This window comes from Falco punctatus (assembly GCF_963210335.1).
Source record: "Falco punctatus genome assembly, chromosome: Z".
Taxonomy (NCBI): Eukaryota; Metazoa; Chordata; class Aves; order Falconiformes; family Falconidae; genus Falco; species Falco punctatus.
Window position 1 is genome coordinate 19,872,160 of NC_137586.1, and position 21,730 is coordinate 19,893,889.

Consider the following 21,730-nt stretch of genomic DNA (forward strand, 5'->3'; position numbering starts at 1 on the left):
ATCAGTCGAATGAGTTAATTGAGTAAACATTTCAGCTAGTTCCAGTTAGATAAATGCCCAAATCTGGTCCATGTCAAAATTGTTCTTAATGTCTGTGGTGAGGAGGAGCCTTTTGGTCTCTTAGTGTTGCTGATACAAGATGCTATAATACAGATTGAGTAAATGAGACAGCCTTTGTGGCATAGCTCTCAAATGACCGTGTGGTTATAGTTGAGGATTTAAATTCTATGCCTGTTCATCCTTTCAGTGATTGGGCTTTTTCGAAGCTGATGTTTGATGCTTCTCGCTTCTGTCTACTTGGATTTCAATGACTTCATCAAAAGCCTTTCCTTGATCTGTTGCTTGCATAAGAACTTTATCACATTTCAGTTGCATTCCAAATGTTATCTTAGAGACCACAAGAGAAATAAAATAACTATTTTCACTGCTTACAAGATGTCTGAAGCTTGAGTTCAAGCTCAGACCTTACTTTCATTAATTATCTTTTTTCATACCATAATTATTGAAATTTTTGGGGGTGTTTACCTGCTTGACTAGTTCTCTAATCAGATCTGAATCTTTCTTCTTTGGGTCTTTGTGGGTCACTTCATTAGACACTTAAACTTTAGCTTCCTTCTCATGCTTGTAGCCTCAATGGATCTTTCTTCTATATTCCTGTTCAAGGACCACTTTTAATTTGTATAGATTGCTTTCAGAGGTGGTTCTCATCAACCTTTGAGTCTGGATTGCTTCTAAATGCACATCTCCAACTGCTGTGGGGTGTTTCCCAGCACTGAATCAAATTCATCGTTTCTAGGTTCATGTCTATCCTTTATGACCTCTGAGTAACCAAATCTGGCTTGCTTTTTGTTCACATACTTGTGAATAGAATAGTTTCAGGGAAAATCTGTGTGTTTTCTTTGAGAATACTGCCCTCTTAACCACATACAGGCAGTGCACCAGCTCGTGATGATCTCCAACTCAAAGTTCTAATTCCTTTCCCATGAGACCTTCTGATGTCAGTGATTCTGACAGAAACCATGCATTTGTAATCGGCCCTCTTTTTTTCTTTGCTGTTAACTATTAAATCTGGGTTTTGTTGTGGTACTATTATTGAAAGAGAGGTTTGTATCATCTAGTGTTCAATAAGGATCCTGATGCCCTTTCTCTTGGGAAGAAAGGTGACATTTCTGTTTTGACAATAACTTACTTTCTTTCAAACGAAATGGATAAAAGGGGCCATTTGATAATAAAATGATGAATTTAAAAGAGAAATCTGTTGGAGGTTCCTATCTGATTATTTCGAACAATCACATAGATGACTGGGCTTCATCTTCTTTCCGAAGGAAAAGTCTGTTGCTGAGAAAGTAATGCAAACAGTTGTTCTTAAATAAGAAATGGGGAAGGATGTTTTTCCCCAAAGTTACATGAACTGATTTGTGTTGGGTAAGAGAAGTTGGGATTTGAACTTGGGGAAGGATTATTGACACAGATGACTCAATCTCAGATTTTAAGTGCATTAATTTCACACTGGGGTGTAAAAACCTTATGTATAGAAGTTCAGTGATGGAAGAGCTTCTGTATTTATTTAAAAACAGTGTTCAGATTACATGAAACATGCATGCAGAAAGCTAAAATTGTTTTGTAGTGACTCTTACTGTTAAGTGATTGAAAGTATTAGTGATTCTAAACTAGTACCTGTTGTGTTTCCTAGAATTATAGAAGGAGCTGCAACATGAACCAAGAACAAATGAAGATGTCTTACTCTGAAAGGACACTTGAGTCATGGGATTGAAACTACTTTACTACCAAACTAGATTGTATCCTGTTGTGCTTTAGGTGGACTGTTGTATTTCATGTTCTTTAAGCTTGTGGCGTGCTTGGTGTTTAAATAGAGAGCTGATATCATTTGCTAAAGCTTTCAACCATGTATACGTACTCTTGTTACGATGAACCTAGTGATGATAATCACTTAATGTAGGAAGTCAAAAACAAATCTTTTAGGAAATACTTCAGGTATTAAGCTTCTAAACTTTCAGTAAATGTTTGATGTTTCATAGCTGGTATGCTGTTCTGAAAAGGTGGAGGTGTTGCAGGTAGAAGAGAGTAGATCCCTCAAACTTATTACTTGGTTATCAGAATTTTTTCATGGGAAGACTAAAGGGCTAATCTAAATTTAATGTTCTTTTTTGTAACAGTTCAGTTAAAATTTGAGTCTAGTTACGTGGTTGCTTTAGGTTAAGACTTTGTTAAACATCTTGGAAACAGTTCCTTAATAAAAGCTTGCGTGCATATTGATGCTTGCTTATACATCAGACACAAAAGCGTACGTCATTGCTGTTACATGAATGGTATTATTTTGACATATATGGAACATGCACATCTCCATAGGGAACTAAAGGTCAGTGGCTACATACACAGCTTCATTGAAAACCATGTTTTTCAGAGCCATCTTCAGAGAAGGATGGGGCCCTGTGTTCCTTCTAGTGTGTTTTTGTCTTTGACATCCATAAGTATTCTTCTGTTACCTCTTGTGGAGAAGTTTGCTTTAGAACAAGCTTGGTGGCTCATGTCCAAAAGAGTTTCCCAGACTTGTAGAAGCTATAGATGGTAGGCAGCCGTTAAAAGTTCAAGGAGATTCCTTAAAATTTTTTCTTGGAATTTTTGTTTTTATGTGCCAGTGCAGCATATTACAAAAATGCATATTGTTGTGTCCCAAAGGAAAATGGCAGAGTAATTAAAATCATAATTTGTAATTTTGCACAACTGAACAAGATTACAAGCTTGTCATGTTCTCTGATATTTAGCATGCAGTGGTGAACACTATTTCTTGTGCAGTTATGCAGTCTTCCTACTTAATGCAGGGAAACAGTAATTTTTAGCTCTGCTTACAAGACCAAAGTTTAATGCCCAGATTTGTGAGAATCAGAACTGACTTGGACAATACTATGGAATCTGTTACTGTTGAAAAGTGGGCTGTTCTTATTTCTTGTATGACTATCTTTTCAAATTTACTCAAATATCTATTTACAGAAATACTACTATTCTTCTAGACTGTAGTTCTGCTACATAACATGTAAAAAAGTAAAATCAGTCTTAATTTTATACTTAGAAGTGAGCTTGAAGGGACGGTATACCTAAATTACAACTTACAAGCAGTGGATGTATTTAAAGTTGAAGTCTGTGATACAGAGTACAATACTCTGGGCAGCATGACTCCTTTTTCTGACAAGTCTCTTTGAGAATTTTTGCATCCATTCTGAATTTCCGGTAAGAAATTGAGAGTGCTTTTGGTTGCTGGCTGCAACAAATGTGAATTAACCATAATTTTTGGAGGAAGCTGTACAGCTGATAAAGCCTTCCATTTGTGTGGAAGAATCCAAAGAAAATACGGTCATAGGCCACTTGTAACCTAGAATTAACCTATGAAGGGAATGTGGCTAGCCTTGTTTAAAGGACCACTTAAATCAGTGGGTGTTTTTTGGCTTTGTTTCCCATCTTATGCCTTCTGAGTTGTGGGGGCAGCAGAGGGAGTTCTGTAACTGTCTAAAGAGCTGTTCTGACCCTGTTGTACTTAATCACTTGCACTGAAAGCTAGATAAGAAAGTGGTGCTGTTCCAGCTTATAGCACTACGGTAACAGTAGCTCTGTCACATTTTGCTGCTGGGAACCACTAAGTGCTGATATTGCTCAACAACTTCCATGAGAAGCGCTGTGTGAAAAACAAAACATGGTGGAATTTAATCTGCTTTAGAGGAGTTGTACATTCAACTTGTCATACCTGACACAGCCTAAGATGTGGTGGGTGGAAGTTAAAGCTGCAGCAGTCTCAGGCTTGATTTTTTTTTTGTAGCTGGAAAGTAATTATTAGAATAGGTTTTTTTAGTACCTACTACAGTTCATGGGATACAGCATCTCAAATTATTCCCACAAGGGTTAAGAGTGTTTGTGTACAGGATGTTTATCAGGACACATGGGCTTTCCTTAAGTATTTTGAAGGAAGACTATTCATCTCTGTGTAATTGGGAATGGATGGGCACAAAGTTGATAATGGCTCTGGTTTTCTCAGTAAACCTGTATCTTGTTAAAGGGAAAACTGAAAAGTGAGTATGTGCACACACTTGCAGTATCTTTTCCATGCACACATTTGCTGATTTTACTGTTTCATTACTTTTTTCTTTAAAGATATTCGCATCTTGTTGTTCTGTGCAGGGACTTGCTTTATTTATTTCCTCTTGTTTCTACGTAAAAAAATGTTGGGCAAACTTGAAATTGAACATGCCTGCTTGCAGTCTGGAAGCATAGTATCTCTTTGTTTTGGAGATAGTGGCGTTATACACAGAACTACATATTTTTTTCTGCTTCAGCTAAGTGTAGACATGCCTGTTGTAGGTTATAAAATTTATCAAAAATATTAACTAAGATTCATTTAATAAAAAAAAATAACCAGCTGCCATTACCAGTGTGATAATTGGTAGTGCATTAAATAGTGCATATGTAAATCTGGAACCTATGGTAAAGTCTCTCTGCAATGTTTGGTGTCACAATGTTTGCAAGTATCTGTGCTTGAAGTTCACTTTTACAACACTTCAGAAATAAACTTCAGACATTAAAACATAGTAATATGGTGTTAGTTGAACAGTACTCTAGTCAAGGCAGACGGTTTTTCATTTCCTTTGTGTGGAAATGCTTATTTCTTACCTGTGCATTCTACAACTTAAGTCTTTTTCTGTATGTTCAGAAGTGGCCCTTTCCTAAGGGAGTAAACCAGCCATTTCTGAAGGCGGTAGGAATTGCCACAAGTAAGTGTGTTCATATTGTTGATTTTTTTCCCTGCTACGTTGTTAAAGAAAAAAACAACAAAAAACGCCAACAAAACCCAGGGAAAAAAACCCCAATGAACAAACCCCATCTCTAGAACGGTAATAAAATTATTTCAAGAGGAAAATGAGTCAGATTCACTACTCTTTATGAGAGGGTGAGAAATTGAAGAACCAAGGCTGATGTCAGATCATTTTGTCTGATTGGAAGTGTAGAATTAAAAGGGAGGTGAGGGAGAATCAGGATTAAGGAAAATGGAAAACTTAATAACATTTGCAGAAAACCTACAGTTCCTTCTTGAATATTCAGGTTTTGTTTTAAGCCTATTATGACTCTAAGCCCATGTTTAATCTGCAGGAAAATGTTTCAGTCTTTGCTGGAGGAAAACACTGTCGGGAAGTTGGGGTGGGAATGAACCGCACTGCCAGCTACCTACTTCTATTGGTTTTATTCCTGCCTTTTTTCCCTTTGTATTTATATGGAGAACGTGTTGAAAGTCTTGCTGGGAAATGCAGTGTTAATACCTTCTTCACTCGAGAGAGTCCTGTTGTCCTTCAGGTGGCATTAAAAGATTTCACTGAATGGATTGAAACTTGAGAACTATGTATCCAAAATTCCTTTCAGATGCTTCTGCTGCAGTTACACTAATGTCAGGTCCTTGAATGCTTTTTCCTATATTTACCTCCCTATATATATAAATATACCTTATATAAAAAATGCTGATTGCATTGGAGTGTAGTTAAAGCTGGAGGTACTTGACAAGCTGATGTTGCAAAATGCCATCAACCTTCTTTCCTTCAACAATACTTCAAACGCTGCTGGCTCTTATTTCTGTGACGTTGCAACAGTAACACACTGAATGCAGTGCCTGAGCTTTTTTCCTCATACGCCGAGTTTCTCATCACTCTGAGAGGACTGCCTGAGGGTGAAAAAGGGAAGTGTGTAGAGGTGACTTGTGACAACTGCGTTTTTTGAATGTGGACCCTGGTCAGAACAGCAGTTCTAAGAGTGGCGAAGGGTAAGCGAAGTCAAGGATTTCTTTATGTAGCTGAGAAGTTGAAGGAGAAATAGCAGAGAGAACCTTGTACAAGTGCTAGTTCTGGTAGCCTTTTTCTGAAACCAGCTCTGCCTCCATAAATAGCTTAAATAGTACCCCCTGTACATGGTAATTTTTTTTTTTTTTAAAAAAGGCACTTGGAGCTGCTAGGCAGTTGAGACTGGGGAGGTTGGATATTCTGTGAACCAGTCTGTGAGCTCCTGGAATGGAAATGTGCTGGAACAGATAACAGCTGTGATCCTGTAAACCCAGTAAGGATGGTATGTATGGCTGTCCTTCTGTTACTGGTTGGTTTGTGATTATTGATGTGGTTACATGGTTTTCTGAACATGTGGTAGAATTAATCCAGCACTTGGGTTTTCATTCCTTGTTTCTGAGATGCATGGAATAATCATCCATATTGTTTTGATACATTTGAATGTATATAAAAAAGAAAAAACAACAGTATGAGACAGATGACCCTGTATACCACAGTTGTCCTAGTGCATCCTGTTGCACTGCTACAGTAGGAACACACAAGTTGTTTTCTATATCCTTTATTTTCAGGTACTCACATCAAATGATAAAAATGCAAAAATGGAGAAGAGGCTGGGGGTTCTGGCACATCTCAAAGATTGCTTTGAACTGCTAGTTTTAAGCAGCTAGGAAAAAAATTTTCTAGTATCCATTTAGGGTCAGGATGAGGTGAGGGAGCATTTGCTTCTCACACCGGCAGGTAGTAAATACCATGCTGGGGTAGACTAGCAGGTGTGCTCAAGAAGAGGGGAGCAATCCAGAGTGACCTGGGCAGGCTGGAGAAACAGGTCCTGTGCAGTTCAGCTTGGACAAGTGCTGAACTCTAATTTAAAATGAGACCTTAGAGCAGGGGTCCTCGAACTACGGCCCGCGGGCTGGATACAGCCCCCCAGGGCTGTCAATCCGCCCCCGGTATTTACAGAACCCCCTTGCCTGCGCCCATCCCCCTGCCGGGGGTTGGGGGGGGAACCAAGCAGCCGCAGATGACTGCCTGCCACTTCATCCCCGTGCTGGCCCCTTGTTTAAAAAGTTTGAGGACCCCTGCCCTAGAGAGTCTGAGTGCCTGTCTTAATGCAAATGTAGTGGGCCCGTACCTCCTGGTACAGACACCATCCTTGGTAGTTTTCTAGACCAGACAGGATAAAGCCTTGAGCTACATACTCCAGTCTCCTCGCTGACGCTTTGAGCAAGAGGTTGTTCTGGGGACCTCCTATGACCCTACTATTTCAGGTAGCAATACAAGTGAAGAAGGCAGGGGATGGTCTCTGCTGAATTTAGGGTGTGCTTGTAGTTACCAGTTTTCAAGATGAATTGAAATAGTAGTGTATCCAGCAAATGATTCCTAGGGTATTTGGAGCAATAGAGCTGACAACAGTAGTCCAGAGAAGTATAGGTGGGATTTTAAGTTAGTGAGATTGTATTTTTATGGGATATATATAAGACATTGTCAACAAGTGTTCTGCTTTTGATACTACTGGGATGCCAGTTTGAGTACAAATGCTGTGCAGTTCTTGTCACTCAAGGAAAATGTAAACTAGTGGTTTACAGCCTTTGATTTGCAGCTGTGCGTAGGTGATACAGGCATCAGCTGAGAAAAGCTAGCGCCCTGACATTACATTTGAATGTGCTGATTGAGGGCTGCATTTCCATTCAGAAATTAAAGGCATAGGCATTGAAGGACTGTAGAGTTCAGACCAAAGAAAGATAAAATTGTGTGTCCTTAAAACCAATGTCAGATTGATTTAATTCCGTAACAATGTTCTGCCAGATAGGAAGGCAAAGTACAGTGAGGACTTAGAAGTAGTGTGTGTTGTGGTTTAACCCCAGCTGGTAATTAAGCTTAATTACTTAACACAGCTGCTTGCTCCCCCCCCTCACCTAGAAAGATGGGGAAGGGAGCTGAAAAGGGGTATAAAACTTAAGGGTTGAGATAAGAACAATTTAATAATTGACAAAAAATAATAACAATAAAAATTCTAATGAAAAGGGGGGAGAAGGGGAGAGGAGTGAAATCCAAAGGGAAGGGAGAAAAGGAAACAAGTGATGCACAATACAACTGCTCACCCCCTGCTGACCGATACCCACCCAGTGCCTGAGCAGTGATCCCCCTTGGCCAGCTCCCCCCCCCCAGTTTATATACTCAGCATGACGTCGTATGCTATGTAATGCCCCTTTGGGTAGTTCGGGTCCCCTGTCCTGGCTGTGTCCCCTCCCAGTGTCCCGTGCCCCTCCACCCCTCTCCCTGGCCAGGCCCGAGAAACTGAAAAGTCATTGACAGAGTATAAACATCACCCAGCAATACCTAGAAACATCAGTGTGCTAGCAACATTATCCTCACACCAAACACAGCACTGCACCAGCTACTAAGAAGAAAATTATCCCAGCGGTAACCAGGACAGCCTGTTCTGAAAAAGTCTTTTAAATTGTTGATAATATTTGTTGGCATTTGCATTTCTCTGAACATTTACTTAGAGAACACCAGAGAATGGTGTCCTTATTGAGCTCAGTTGGGGCAGTGAGTAGAAAGCAAGCTCTCTGAACGTTGCCAGTGTGTCAGCTGACAAATTCTACGTTCCTCTTGGATTTAAGACGAACTGTAAAACTTTAATGCCAGGTTAAATTTTTTTTTTTCTGTTAGACTGTTCAGTAATTTGAGTGTACTGTTTAGCCTTTCCAGGGAATTTCCTGGTGATGCAAGAGGGGAATATTGTGACATCTATTACAACTTTGTCTTCAGCAGCACCATAAATGGATGGGTCGTGGTCAGCTGTGGATGTCTGTGCATGGTCCTGTACATTAGGAGTTGTCAAAGTTGAGTATACTGTTTAGTTCTGTTGCTGCAGGTTTTCCTTTCTGTGACTAGTATTGTGTGTGTTTAGCTTCAGTCTTTGGCAAGTCTTTGGTTTCTCTTAAGTCCTCTGTTACTTGAGATTTTTATGATGTGATTGTTCCTATTTCTTAACTGCAGAAGCCAGTAAGCAGCAGTAGAAGAATCATATACTTGCATGATGTTGATCAAGAACATAATGCACTTAAAGGTTAAGTCGTCTATCTTCAGATTTCTTTGATCTTTTTTTTTTTCTGATTAAGGAAAACATTGGAAACCAGTTGGGACAGTAAATTAAGCTATAGTTCAGTAGTTCTTGAGGTCTAAATATTAAATGTTTTTCATTTTATGCTCTTTATTTTCTTCAAAATAGCTGTACAGTACATGTAGTCTTGGTCACTCTGAGTGTAATGATTTTGGCTTTTATTATGGTGAGGAAGGATACTTAGAGGATCTACTTTGTGTTCAAGGCTAGGGAGTCAGCTCTTCATTCAGAGTTGAATAGGCAAATTATTCAGGACCCAAACACTACTGAAAATACCTGTATTCCTCTTTATGCTTCTAAACAGTTGTAGAAAATCTGACTCATCTGTCAGAGCCTGTTTTCAATATATAAAGAATGCTATTTTCTTTAGAACTTACCCTAATTGTGCCTGTTGCCTGCTGGTATTGTCTGAGAAAACTGTGGACAGTGGCTGTCGTTAACTGATTTTAGTGTACTAGCTTGTCATCACTACTGCAGTGTAATACTATCAAACAGGATTTCCTTGCACTGTTGTCTTCTTCGTGACACAGCTGGTCAGTGAGCCAACAAGGTGAGATGGCCCACTGGACTCACTGTTTACGAACAGAGAAGGACTGATGGGTGGTGCGGTGGTCAGAGGCCATCTTGGCCGATTCTCAGAGAAGGAAGGAGGAGGGTTCAGCAAAAAAGCCACCTTGGACTTCCAGAGGGCAGACTTTGGTCTGTTTAGGAGACTGGTTGACAGAGTCCCTTGGGAGGCAGTGCTGAAAGGCCAAGGGGTCCGGGAAGGCTGGGCATCCTTCGAGAGGGAAGGCTTAAGGGGCAGGAGCAGGCCATCCCCATGTGCTGAAAGATGAGCCAGCAGGGAAGAAGACAGGCCTGGCTGAGCAGAGAGCTTTGGCTGGAACTCGGGGGGGAAAGGGAGAGTTTACCACCTTTGGAAGAAGGGGCAGGCAACTCGGAAGGACTGTAAGGGTGTTGTGAGGTTATGCAGGGAGATGAAAAGGTGAAAGCCCAGCTGGAGCTCAGGCTGGCCGCTGTCGTAAAAGACAATAAAAATGTTTTTACAAATACATTAGAAACAAAAGGAGGGCCAAGGAGAATCTCCATCCTTTATTGGATGCTGGGGGGAACATTGCCACAAAGGATGAGGAAAAATCTGAGGTACATAATGCTTTCTTGGCCACAGTCTTTAATTGTAAGACCAGTTGTTCTTAGGGTACCCAGCCCCCTGAGCTGGGGGACAGGAATGGGAGGCAGAATGAAGACCCCATATTCCAGGGGTAAACCATGAGTGACCTGCTGCTCCACTTGGACACACATGAGTCTATGGAGCTGGATGGGGTCCATCCAAGGGTACTGAGGGAGCTGGCAGAAGAGCTCACCAAGCCACTTTCCATCATTTATCAGCAGTTCTGGCCAACCAGGAGACTAGAGGTCAGCCAGTGTGACGCCCACCTACAAGAAGGGCAGGAAGGAGGATCTGGGGAACTACAGGCCTGTCAGCCTGACCTCGGTGCTGGGGAAGGTCATGGAGCAGATCATCCTGAGTGCCATCACGTGGCATGTGTGGGACAGCCAGGGGATCAGGCCCAGCCAGCATGGGTTTGTGAAAGGCAGGTCCTGCTGGACCAACCTGATCTCCTTCTATGACAAGGTGACCCCCCTAGGGGATGAGAGAAAAGCTGTGGATGTTGTGTACCTGGACCTTCGTAAAGCCTTTGACATGGTCTCCCACAGCATTCTCCTGGAGAAACGCTGCTCATGGCCTGGATGGGTGTGCTCTGTGCTGGGTGAAAAGCTGGCTGGACGGCTGAGCCCAAAGAGTGGTGGTGAGTGGAGTTAAAGTGAGTTGGCAGCCAGTAACACGTGGTGTTCCCCAGGGCTCAGTATGGGGCCAGCTCTGTTTCGTATCTTTATCAATGATCGGGATGAGCGGTTCGAGTGCCCCCTCAGTGAGTTTGCAGGTGACACCCAGCTGTGGGGGAGCGTTGATCTGCGGGAGGGCAGGAGGCTCTGCAGAGGGGTCTGGGCAGGCTGGAGCGATGGGCCCAGGCCAGTTGTGTGAGGTTCAACCAGGCTCAGTGCCGGGTCCTGCCCGTGGGTCACACCAGCCCCCGCAGCGCTGCGGGCTGGGGGCAGGGGGCTGGGAACTGCCTGGGGGGAAAGGGCCTGGGGGGGCTGGTTGGTGGCCAGCTGGGCATGAGCCCCCCGTGTGCCCAGGTGGCCAAGGAGGCCAGCAGCATCCTGGTTTGTATCAGACAGAAGCAGTGTGGCCAGCAGGACTGGGGAAGTGAACATCCCCCTGCGCTGGGCACTGGTGGTGCCGCCCCTCGACTCCTGTGTTCAGTATTGGGCCCCTCACTGCCAGGGGGACACTGAGGTGCTGGAGCGTGTCCAGAGACAGGCAGCGAAGCTGGTCAAGGGTCTGGAGCACAGGTCTTAGGAGTGGCTGAGGGTACTGGGGTTGTTAAGTCTGGAGAGGAGGAAACTCAGTTGGGACCTAATTGCTCTCTACAGCTGCATGGAAGGAGGTTGTAGACAGGTGGGTAACAAGCAATAGGACAAGAGAAGATGGCCTCAAGTTGCACCAGGGTTGGTTTAGATTGGGTATTAGGAAAAATTTCTTCACTGAAAGGGTGGTCAAGCATTGCAACAGGCTGCCCAGGGAAGCAGTTGAGTCACCATCCCTGGAGATGTTTAAAAGACGTGTAGATGTGGCACTTGGGGACACGGTTTAGTGTTGTACTTGGCAGTCCTGGGTTGATGGTTAGACTCTATCTTAAAGGTTTCTTGCAGTCTAAGTGATTCCATGATTCTTTTTTAACTGAGTCAGCTAATATGGCTTTCAATTATCTAATCCTTATTAAATAGCTCTGAACTTTAAAGTGTATGATGTTTTGCTTTTTGTCTGCTGTTCAAAGGACATAGTCACAGGAAATGGGGTGTTTGCTTTCAGAGATTTTCTTTTTCCTGGATGGATGAATGAGGTTGGAACTGAAAGAAGTTAACTTTAATTTTGGCCTTTTGGTGCACTTCCCTTTTACCACTAGTAGCAGGGAGGTGAAAACAGGCAAGTGACTTACCAGTAATTCTTTGTCTTGGAAAACTCAAAAAACTCCAACCAGTCAACAGTGCAACTCTACTCCTTCCTCTTCGAGGTGCTGGTTTTCTCCCTTTAAGACCACTATTGTGTATCAGTTGAAATTGTGGGACTACCCCTGGCAGTTCTGTTCTGTGGGCTTCTCAGTCCAAACATGCTAGTCTTATAATAAAGTAAATCATATTAAAGCAAAGATGTGTGTTTTTCCTTAGGGGATTCTGTATTTTAAGGTCATGTGCAGCATACTTAAATGTAGGAAGTGCAAGGTGTTGTTCTTCACCACCAGAATGAAGACATTGCTGAGCATGCACTATAAGCTTTTTCTGTAGCAGCTGTTCCACTCAAATTAGAGATCACTTCTGGAACTGAACATACTTGCTTTATTTACATCTACTGTCTTGACTGGTGAATATGTAACTCGCCCTGACTGAACCACTTTGGGGAATTTTTTTGTGCAGAAAGACTGCAAGTACAATATATACAATTTCAGAGTAGAAAGCAGTGATTAATTGGAAGGTGCAGATAACTGGTAGATCATGGAGCAGATCCTTCAGGAAACTGTGCTAAGGCACATGGAAAATAAGGAGGTGATTGTTGACAGCCAGCATGGCTTCACTAAGGGCAAATCATGCCTGACAGATTTGGTGGCCTTCTGTGATGGGGTTACAGCATTGGTGGGTGAGGGAAGAGCAACTGATGTCATCTGCCTGGACTTCTGCAAAGCATCTGACACTGGTCTGTACAACCTTCTTGTCTGTAAACTGGAGACATGGATTTGACGGATGGACCACTCTGTGGAAAAGGAATTGGTCAGATGGTCACACTCAAGAGTTGTGGTCAACAGCTTGATGTCCAAGTGGAGACCAGTGAGGAGCGGTGTTCCTGAAGGGTTTGTACTGGGACTAGCACTGTTTAGCATCTTTGTCAGCAACATGGCCAGCAGAGTTGAGTGCACCTTCAGCAAGTTTGCTGATGACACCAAGCTGTGTGGTGCCGTTGACACGCTGGAGGGAAGGGATGCCATCCAGAGGGACCTTGGCAGGCTGGAGAGGTGGGCCTGTGTAAGTGCAAGGTCATGCACCTGGGTGAGGGTAATCCCAAGCCCAAATACAGGCTGGGTGGGGAATGGATTTTGAGAGCAGCCCTGAGGAGAAGGGCTTGTGGTGCTGGTGGACAAGTTCAACATGGCCTGGCAATGTGCACTGGCAGCCCAGAAAGCCAGCCAAATCCTGGTCTGCATCAAAAGAAATGTGGCCAACACATCAAGGGAGGTGATTCTCCCTCTCTGCTCCACCCTTGTGAGTCTGTACCTAGACTATTGCCTTCAGCTCTGGAGCCCCCAATGTAAGGACATGGACTTGTTGGGGTGGGGTCAGAGGAGGGCCACAAAGATGATGGGAGTGATTGACCACCTCTCTTGTGAGGACAGGCTGAGAGAGTTGGGGGTTGTTCAGCCTGGAGAAGAGAAGGCTCCAGGGACACCTTATAGCGGCCCTCCAGGACTGTTGTGGTTTAACCTCAGCCAGCAACTAGGACAAGTACCTAAAGGACTTGGTTCTATCATGTGGTCATAGAACAAGGGGTAAAGGCTTTAAACTGAAATGGGATAGATTTAGATGAGGTATTGGGAAGAAGTTCTTTACTGTGAGGGTGGCGAGACACTGGAACAGGTTGCCCAGAGAAGCTGTGCATTCCCCATCCCTGGGAGTGTTGCATGGAGCTTTGAGCAACCTGGTCTAGTGGGAGTGTCCCTGCCTGTGGCAGGGGGGTTGGAACTAGTTTAACCTTTAAGGTCGCTTCTAACCCAAACCATTCTGTGACATGGTATGACAGGAACCAAAAAGAAAACATGGAAACAGAGGGAAAATACCTCTTGTCCAATTTTTCCAAACTCAGCTTTACTCCAGGGACTTCTCCTCCCTGCCTTATCACCGCAGTTTACACTCACTCACTTAGAGTGGCATTGAGAGGTGTGGGGAAGGTTGAGGAGGGCAGGTGTTCTCGTCAGTATGGAGGAGTTTTGCTCTGCTTCTTCCTTCTCCCACATTTCATTTGCTGTGGCCCAGGTCCTCCACAGGCTGCTGAGACTTACCTGCTCTGGTGTGGGTCCTCTGTGGGCTGCAGGAAAACCCTGCTTTTCCGTGGAGCTCCTCCTCCTCTGGCCCTGCTCTTCTCTCTGCTGATTCTTGCTCCTTTTTGTTCACTCTTCCTCTGTCTGATGTTTTAGCCCTTTCTCAAACATACTTTCCCTGGGGCACCACCAGCTTGGCTGAGGGGCTCAACTGTGCCCTGCAGTGGGCCCACTGGGCTACCTGGAACCAGCTGTGTCTGCCACAGGGCACTCCTGCAGCCTCCCAGTGATACCCAAACCCTGCCACTGCAGAGTATGCCAAGCGTGGGGTGGCATATGGTGGGGCAGGAGCCACATCGCTATAAGGTAAGAAAGCTGAGAAGTAATGGCCTTGCTGTCTTTTGAGGGCCAGCTCAACAAGGGACTTTGCTTAGCAGAGATTCAAGAGTTTGGAAATCCGTTAGCACAATTTGCCTTGAAGAGAGATCCAGTTACTCCTCTGGGTTTATGCTGGAGGGTTCTTTGATTTGGTGTTTGGCCATGGCTTGGTTTAATGGCAAAAAAGGGTATTTTAGCAGCTTTGAGGAGTATTTTTTTCTTGAACTGTTTTGATCTGCAAATCAAGAAAGTAAATCACACTCCAAGAATGTCTAAAGTGGACAAGCCAACCTATGGTCAGCAAAATGGAACCTGATAAGATGCATCCCAGAGTCTGAGGAAATTGGCTGATGTAGTTGGCAAGCCACTATCGGTGATATTTGACAAGTTGTGGCAGTCAGCTAAAGTCCCCAGACCCTGGGAACTACTGACCTGTCAGCCTCACCTCTGTGCCTGGGAAGATCATGGAACAGACCCTCCTTAGCAGCTGTGCTAAGGCACATGGAGGACAGAGAGGTGGTTCAAGGCAGCCAGCATGGCTTCACCAAGGGCAAGTCCTGCCTGCCCAACCTGCTGCCCACCTATGATTGAGCGATGACATCAGCGGGCAAGGGAAGAGCTGTGGATGTCATCTACCTGGACTTCTGTAAGTAAGGCCTTTGACATGGTCCCCCACAACATCTTTCTCCCTAAACTGGAGAGCTATGGATTTGATGGATGGACTGTTTGGTAGATAAGGAATTGGTTGGGTGGTCATATCCAGAGGGTAGTGGTCACTGATCTCCATTGATCCACTGATCTCCATCATCAGTGGACAATGAGCCATGTGTGGTGTCCCTCAGGGGTCTGCACTGGGGTCAGTACTGTTTCATATCTTCACCAGTGACCCAGTGGAATTGAGTCCTCGGCAAATTTGCAGACGACACCAAGCTGAGTGGTGCAGCTGACATGCCTGAGGGATGGGATGCCATTCAGAGGCACCTGGACAAGCTTAAGAAGTGAGCCTGTGTGAACGTCATGAGATTCAGCAAGGCCAAGTGCAAGATCCTGCACATGGGTCAGGGCGATTCCTGGTATCAGTACAGGCTGGGGTACAATAAAGGGATTGGAGCAGCCCAGCGGAGGACTTGGGGGTACTGGTGGGTGAAAAACTGGATGTGAGCTGGCAATATGGGCTCCCAGCCCAGAAAGACAGCTGTACCCTGGATGCATAGAAGTGTGGCCAGTGGCTTGAGGGAGGTGGTTCTGTCCCTTTGCTCTGCTCTGGTGAGACCCCACCTGGAGCACTGCATCCAGCTCTGGCGCCCTCAGTGCAGGCAAGACATGGACCTGCTGGAGTGTGTCCAGAGGAGTGCTACGAAAATGATCAGAGGGCTGGAGCAGCTCTCCTGTGAAGGTGGGTTGGGAGAGTTGGGAGCTGTTCGTCCTGGAGAAAGAGGGTTCTGGGGAGACCTTATCATGGCCTTCCAGTACTTACAGGGGGCTCACAGGAAGATGGGGACAGACTTTTTTGTAGGGCCTGTAGCAATCAGACAAGGGCTCATGTTTTTAAACTAAAGGAGGGTAGCTTCAGACTAGATACAAGGAAGAGATCTTTTATGGTGAGTGTGGTGAAACAGTGAAAGATTCTCCAGAGAGGTGGCAGATGCCCCATCACTGGAAATATTCAAGGTCAGGTTGGACCAGGCTCTGAGCAACCTGATCAAGTTGAAGATGTCCCTGTTCACTGCAGGGAGGAGTTGAATTAGATGATGCTTAAAGGCCCCTTCCAACCAAAACAACTGATTCTCTGATTCTCTTTCGGCTCTTGGAAGTTTTGTATACATCACTTCTGTGGCATTGCGCTCCCTATCCCTTAGTTTGGAGACGTGCAGGCTGTTAGGCGTATTGCCTTCGAAAGATGCCAGCTCCAGAAATCACATGAATTTTTTCAAAGCTGAATGTGGTGTGTGTGGAAGGAGAGGAATATCTGTATGATAAGTTATTCTCGGCTACACAGCCTCTTTTTTTTGGCCTGCATTGAAATGTGTGTTTGTGAGAAACTACCTTTCAACGTGAGTGGCTGTTAGGACAGGCTGCTGTGACTGTGCCTAGTGGCTCTCTGTCAGGAGTAACTCTTGCTGGTTGTGGTTGTCACTGGGAGTCTTCGCTCACTGTGGTCTTGGGAGGGAAAATTAGAGGAAGAGGCATCTTGTAGTCCTGCTGTTAAAGCCAGATGGGGTTTTCAGTAATTCACTTAGTCTGTTTGTACAAATGTGTTTAATTATGTTTCTCTGCCTCTGTGATTGCAGTAAAAGGTTTGGGAAGCTTGAATTATCATAGGATGAAAACATTTTAAAAATTTCTGTAGCAAACCTCCAAAGGCAGGACTCTGGGGATAAAGCATCCCTTCTTTGCCAACATTTTAACACATTGCCATTACATTTGATGTTATGGTGTTGCAATACTGTGGAGGAAGATGTGACGGGAAGGAAATATTGCATAGTTCTCTGTTCTGAAACGGATAACGGCTTTGTGGCCGCCTTAGGAAAACACCTGATTCTTTTCTTGAGGTGTAAATCCTCTCCAGAACGAAGATTAAGAAGTCACAAATGATTACACTTCACTGTTAAAACCTTTCTGTGTATATTAGATTTGGGCAGTTGCTCACTGCGCAGCATAGCAATTGGCATATTGTTTATCCCTTCTGTTAGGTTTGGATGATTTGTAGGTCTGTCTCTAGAACTATGACAAAGTGATATAGTTGTTCCACATTATTGTTGCATATTCAGTGATAAGGTAGTCGTAAGCTTGGTCAGTGTATTGCATTGAAACTAAGGCTATAGTCATAAATCAGTAATCGAAAAACATGGTTTTGAGGGTGCTGTAGGATTTTTGTGTTATCCTAAATGAAATTTAAATTTCTGGTGACAGGGTATTTACTGAAAAAGAGCTGTGTATACTTAGAAACTAGTAACAGAATCTGACTTTTTTTTCCACTGGATTTTTTTCCCCTCGACACAGGTTAAATCATTGGGGGATAGAAGGACACTTGTGGTTTTTATTTGTGTGTGGTTCTACAACGGCCTAAGTCAATGAAAGTCAGTACCCAGCCCCCTCCTCTTTATATTTAGGGGAATTAGGTGGTTCAGGTCATTGGCCCTGGGAAAAATCAACCTTACAAGTGATGTAGGGTCAAGTTAGCTTATACAGGGTCTTGTGAGCATGAGTGCTGGCGTAAGAGACAAGTCAGGAATGTTGATCAGGTGAAGGAGTGACTGGGGCAGTGCCAGCTTTTATTGGCTTGCATTGCTGTGGAATTGTACCTTTTATAAACTGATAACAATACATCTTCATATGCAGAATTTTTTTTTTCTTGCTGCTGACAGGAAAAGAATGTTATATACAGTGTCAGTTCCCATTATATCCTATAGCTACACAACTGTGTGTATCTGGTGATCTTGTAAAGCTGTCAGAACATGGCTTCGTTTGCAATGTAATTTCAAAACCATGCTACTCATTTCATATGACATCAACCTGCCAGATCTGAAGTCATAGCAATTTTAATGTTACTGTGCAAGGAAGCTGTAAGTTCTGAAGCAGTTAGAATTTACAAATGTGAACACAAACTTAATGTTACTTGCTGTTGTGTATATCAGGAAAGCCTTTTTTCAAAGATGTTCTGCTGTCCCTTCAGTAGTTAGAAATATAGAAAATATTTAAGAACCATGTTTCTATACAAATACTTAAAGTAGTTAAAAATGAAATATGAAGTTACGGACTGCTTTTATGTTAATTATTCTTTTAGCTACAAAACCTGTCCGCAAAAAATATGGCATGGAAATCTTTGAACTTCTGTTAAAATAAACTGAAGTCTCAATCAGATGGTCTTTTGCAGACTCTATTAACATCAGCATTGAAGTTGACTTAATGTTAACAAAAGAGACTCAGTATAGGAGTCTTTTGGTTTAGAAACCAAAGATTTAATGTTTTTCTGCTTCCTTTCACAATCGTTATGATTAGAAATTTATAGGAAAATGAGGTTATGGCTTTGGTATTTGAATTAGTCACTATTATGTGTCCTGTATGGGGAAAGTGCCTGGTGTTCAAGAATGGGTCAGCAAGGTTTGACTAAAGCCTTTGTAGCAGCACAGGGAAAGAAAGAATGATTGCTCTAAGTACTGGGGAACATGTGTGACTTGGAGAGCAGTAGGCAAAGTGGGAATAGGTGGAAAGAGTTAAGGGGAAAGTTATGTTTGATACTACTTTGGCTAGGCATTTGTGAGGCAAGGTCGCAAATTTGTCAGAGTAGTTCAGGCAATGCTACCTTCTCAACATATGTAACTGCCACATGCATCTTGACTTCTTCCTTGCCAGCAGCAAGGAGCAGTGGCTTTTCAGGGTGCTGATGAAATGGTTAACACGGACATGGCCAGTGTGCTGCTCCTGGTCATTACTGTTTTGCCCATTCACATAGATCTCCCTGATTCACTCATTTCTACCTTCAGTTCACTGATGATTGGGCTTGTAAGGATGTTTAGCCTGGAACTGCTGTCAGTACATAACTTTAAAATTATTTAAAATCATGGGAAATGGCTTAACAAGTGAACCTTACTATTTTTTTTCCTCCCCTTGAATGAGAATCTGACCAAGTTGTCCCTGAAGTTTTGAAATGTTTTGATTCTTTTCTTGAGCAACTCTGGCACTTGGGTATCTTTGATTTTACAAGTTGCATCTCGGATGGAACAAAAGAAAATGTACATGCAGCTCAAAATGTTGCAGTTTTAAAGTGCTTCTTGAAATTACAGTTCTGAATGCTTGAGGGTTTCCTGTGTGTGTATGACTTTTAAAAAATGTTATTGTCTTATGTTTTAGTAGTTGTTGGCGTGTGTGTCTGTTCACACTTTCCTTGAGATATCACTGGGTCTTCAAGTATTTCAATGGTCAAACCCAACTTTGTAACTTCCTGAAGTAAAATTCTGTACATGTTCTCCATCAAACCTGCTTTCATAAAGACTGCACGATTAAACTGAGGACTGCTCGCTGAAAATGCATCTCATTTTTTCACTGTAGCTACACAATTCTGTGTTTTTTACCAAAGTGTAATTTATACAAATGTACTGTAATTGTACAGCAATTAGTAACTTTACAGGGTGTGGTCATACATATTGCAGAAGATAAATGCTTTTCAAAACTGAGCTACTATAAGGTAACAAATTAATACACAATGAAGGTCAGATTTTTAGCAGTATTTCTGGAGTGTCCTTTCACATCCTGCCAACAGGGACAGTGCAAATGCCTCCTTTCAAGAAAGGGTAGCGTCTGGGATCAGCTAGTCCCTGAAACAGCCATCTCTGAATCACCAGCCAAAGGAACATAGAGAGGAGTGGGCGATGAAAACAGTGAGTCTTCCTTTTGAGGGTACTTTCTTCCTCTCTTTCAGGAATAGCAATGTCATTTTCCTCCCACCCTCAGGACAGAAGAGTTTGTCCTTTTAGAGCATTCGTGTGCAAACTGGATAAAAGCGTCTGTGAGTGTGGATATGAAAACACATTTTTGTGATTCCTGTTATGCTTTAAAGCTTTCCTGTCCTCTGTGGCAAATCACATTTGGTAAATCACATCAGCTTTTTTTTGTAAAAGGTTTTTCCCTTTACTATGAAATCATTAGAAGTGGTGGTAGCTGGAGCAGTTACTGCCGCTTTCATTAAGTGCCCTCTGCATCCTGGAATCTCTTCAGTGCTAAGGCCCAGTTCATACCAAAATGTTTAAGACTATGGGAGCTTTAATTTAAACATGTAAGTAGTCCTGAGGCAGTCTGAAGGATGACTCACGGTTTGTAAAAAGTCAAGTACCTGCTTAACTATTTTGTTAGGTCTGGTGCAACTTTTCATCATTTTGAAAGATTGAACAGCTGTCGTTCAGTAAGTCAGTAAAACCAGTGTATTAATATGTTAGCACAGGCAACTATTAGACCAAATCCAGAATAAAGGTCCAAATAATTTATTCAAAAAAAGAAGAAGAATCTAGTCCTGCCCTTTCTTTCATGCTTGGTAAAGAAAAAAAAATATCTGGTATGTCAGGAAGAGTTTAGGTTTACAGTTTGGGTCTCTTTCTGTTGAATTGTAGTAGAAATCATGTAGAAAATAAATGGAAGCTTTCAAAATACTGATATATGTGCTAATGCATTACAATACTTCTAAAAAGCAGAGGGAATTTAGAAACATTAAAGCAGGTCACAGTGCAGCCTTGTGCTGAGGTCATGGATGATGGGAAGATGGCAAAATCGTTCAAAAACTAAAAAGGGAATCAAAAGGCTACCTGGCTGAGTCTGATGATTAGCCAAAGAGGGTGAAGGCTCTGAAAGTTGGAGTGGATGATGATCTTGTGTGTTCAAAAGGCTGTGAGGGAAAGAGGCGTACAAAAACAAGAGCTTCCTGAGTCATGGCAGCAGCAGTGAGTCAATGAAGTGGGCATCAGCCCACTACCAGCTTGGAGGGTTTTGCTCTCAGCCAGCCTGTTCATTTAGAGTGGGATCAGCAGGGAGACCTTGGGTTGGGTGGTTGTGGTAGGCAAAAAAAAAAAAAAAAAGCGTAAATTGTGAATACTGATAGGTAAATAACATAAGCAATTGTGGTGCATGTGCAGGGTGGGGGTCTGAAACTGAATTACGAATGCTGGAGTAGAAACTTGCTGCTGTGTGGGCTGCTTGTGACTTCTTGTAACACCTGAGCAAAGGGGGCATTTCCTCAGTCCTCCCATTAGTGAACAGGCATGAGCCGGTGAGTGGGGCAGTCGTGCTTTGGTTTTTGCATGTAGACCATCACATGGGAAGGCCCAGGGCTTGGGGAGTGAGTGGCGAGAAGGTGAACATCCTGCAGGGAGAAAGGGATCCTGGAGCTGGGAGAGATAACATGGAGACAAATGCTGGGGGAGCCTGGGGAGATGGTAAGGCTTGAAGCTAGTAACGCTGAGCAGCTGTGGAGCAGGGAGCAGCACAACCTTCCCAAAACAGCGGCCATCTCCTAGTGGGCCTAAGTGAGTGGGTGAGATAACCTATTAGGGTGACAGCTCAAGCATCACTGGTTTTAAAGTAAACATCTGTATCCAGATCTACAGTTTGTCTTGCCTGTGACACTGGTGTAGAATAAATACAGTCATTGTCTTGTCAATGACAGTGATTGTCAAGTCATCTATGGATGCCTTCCAGAGTTGGGGCCGAGACCTCTGGGGGACATCTGTATCAATTAAGGTATT

General features: G+C 43.3%; 1 protein-coding gene across 1 annotated transcript in view; it reads left to right on the forward strand.

Annotated features, from left to right (window-relative positions):
- Positions 1–21,730, forward strand: part of DDX4 (DEAD-box helicase 4) — a 107,154-nt gene that overhangs the window by 29,366 nt on the left and 56,058 nt on the right. The window contains exon 16 of the mRNA XM_080372945.1: positions 1,694–11,326. Within this exon, the coding sequence (XP_080229071.1) occupies positions 1,694–1,774 (81 nt within the window). The 3' untranslated portion in view covers positions 1,775–11,326. The remainder of the gene's footprint in view (positions 1–1,693; positions 11,327–21,730) is intronic.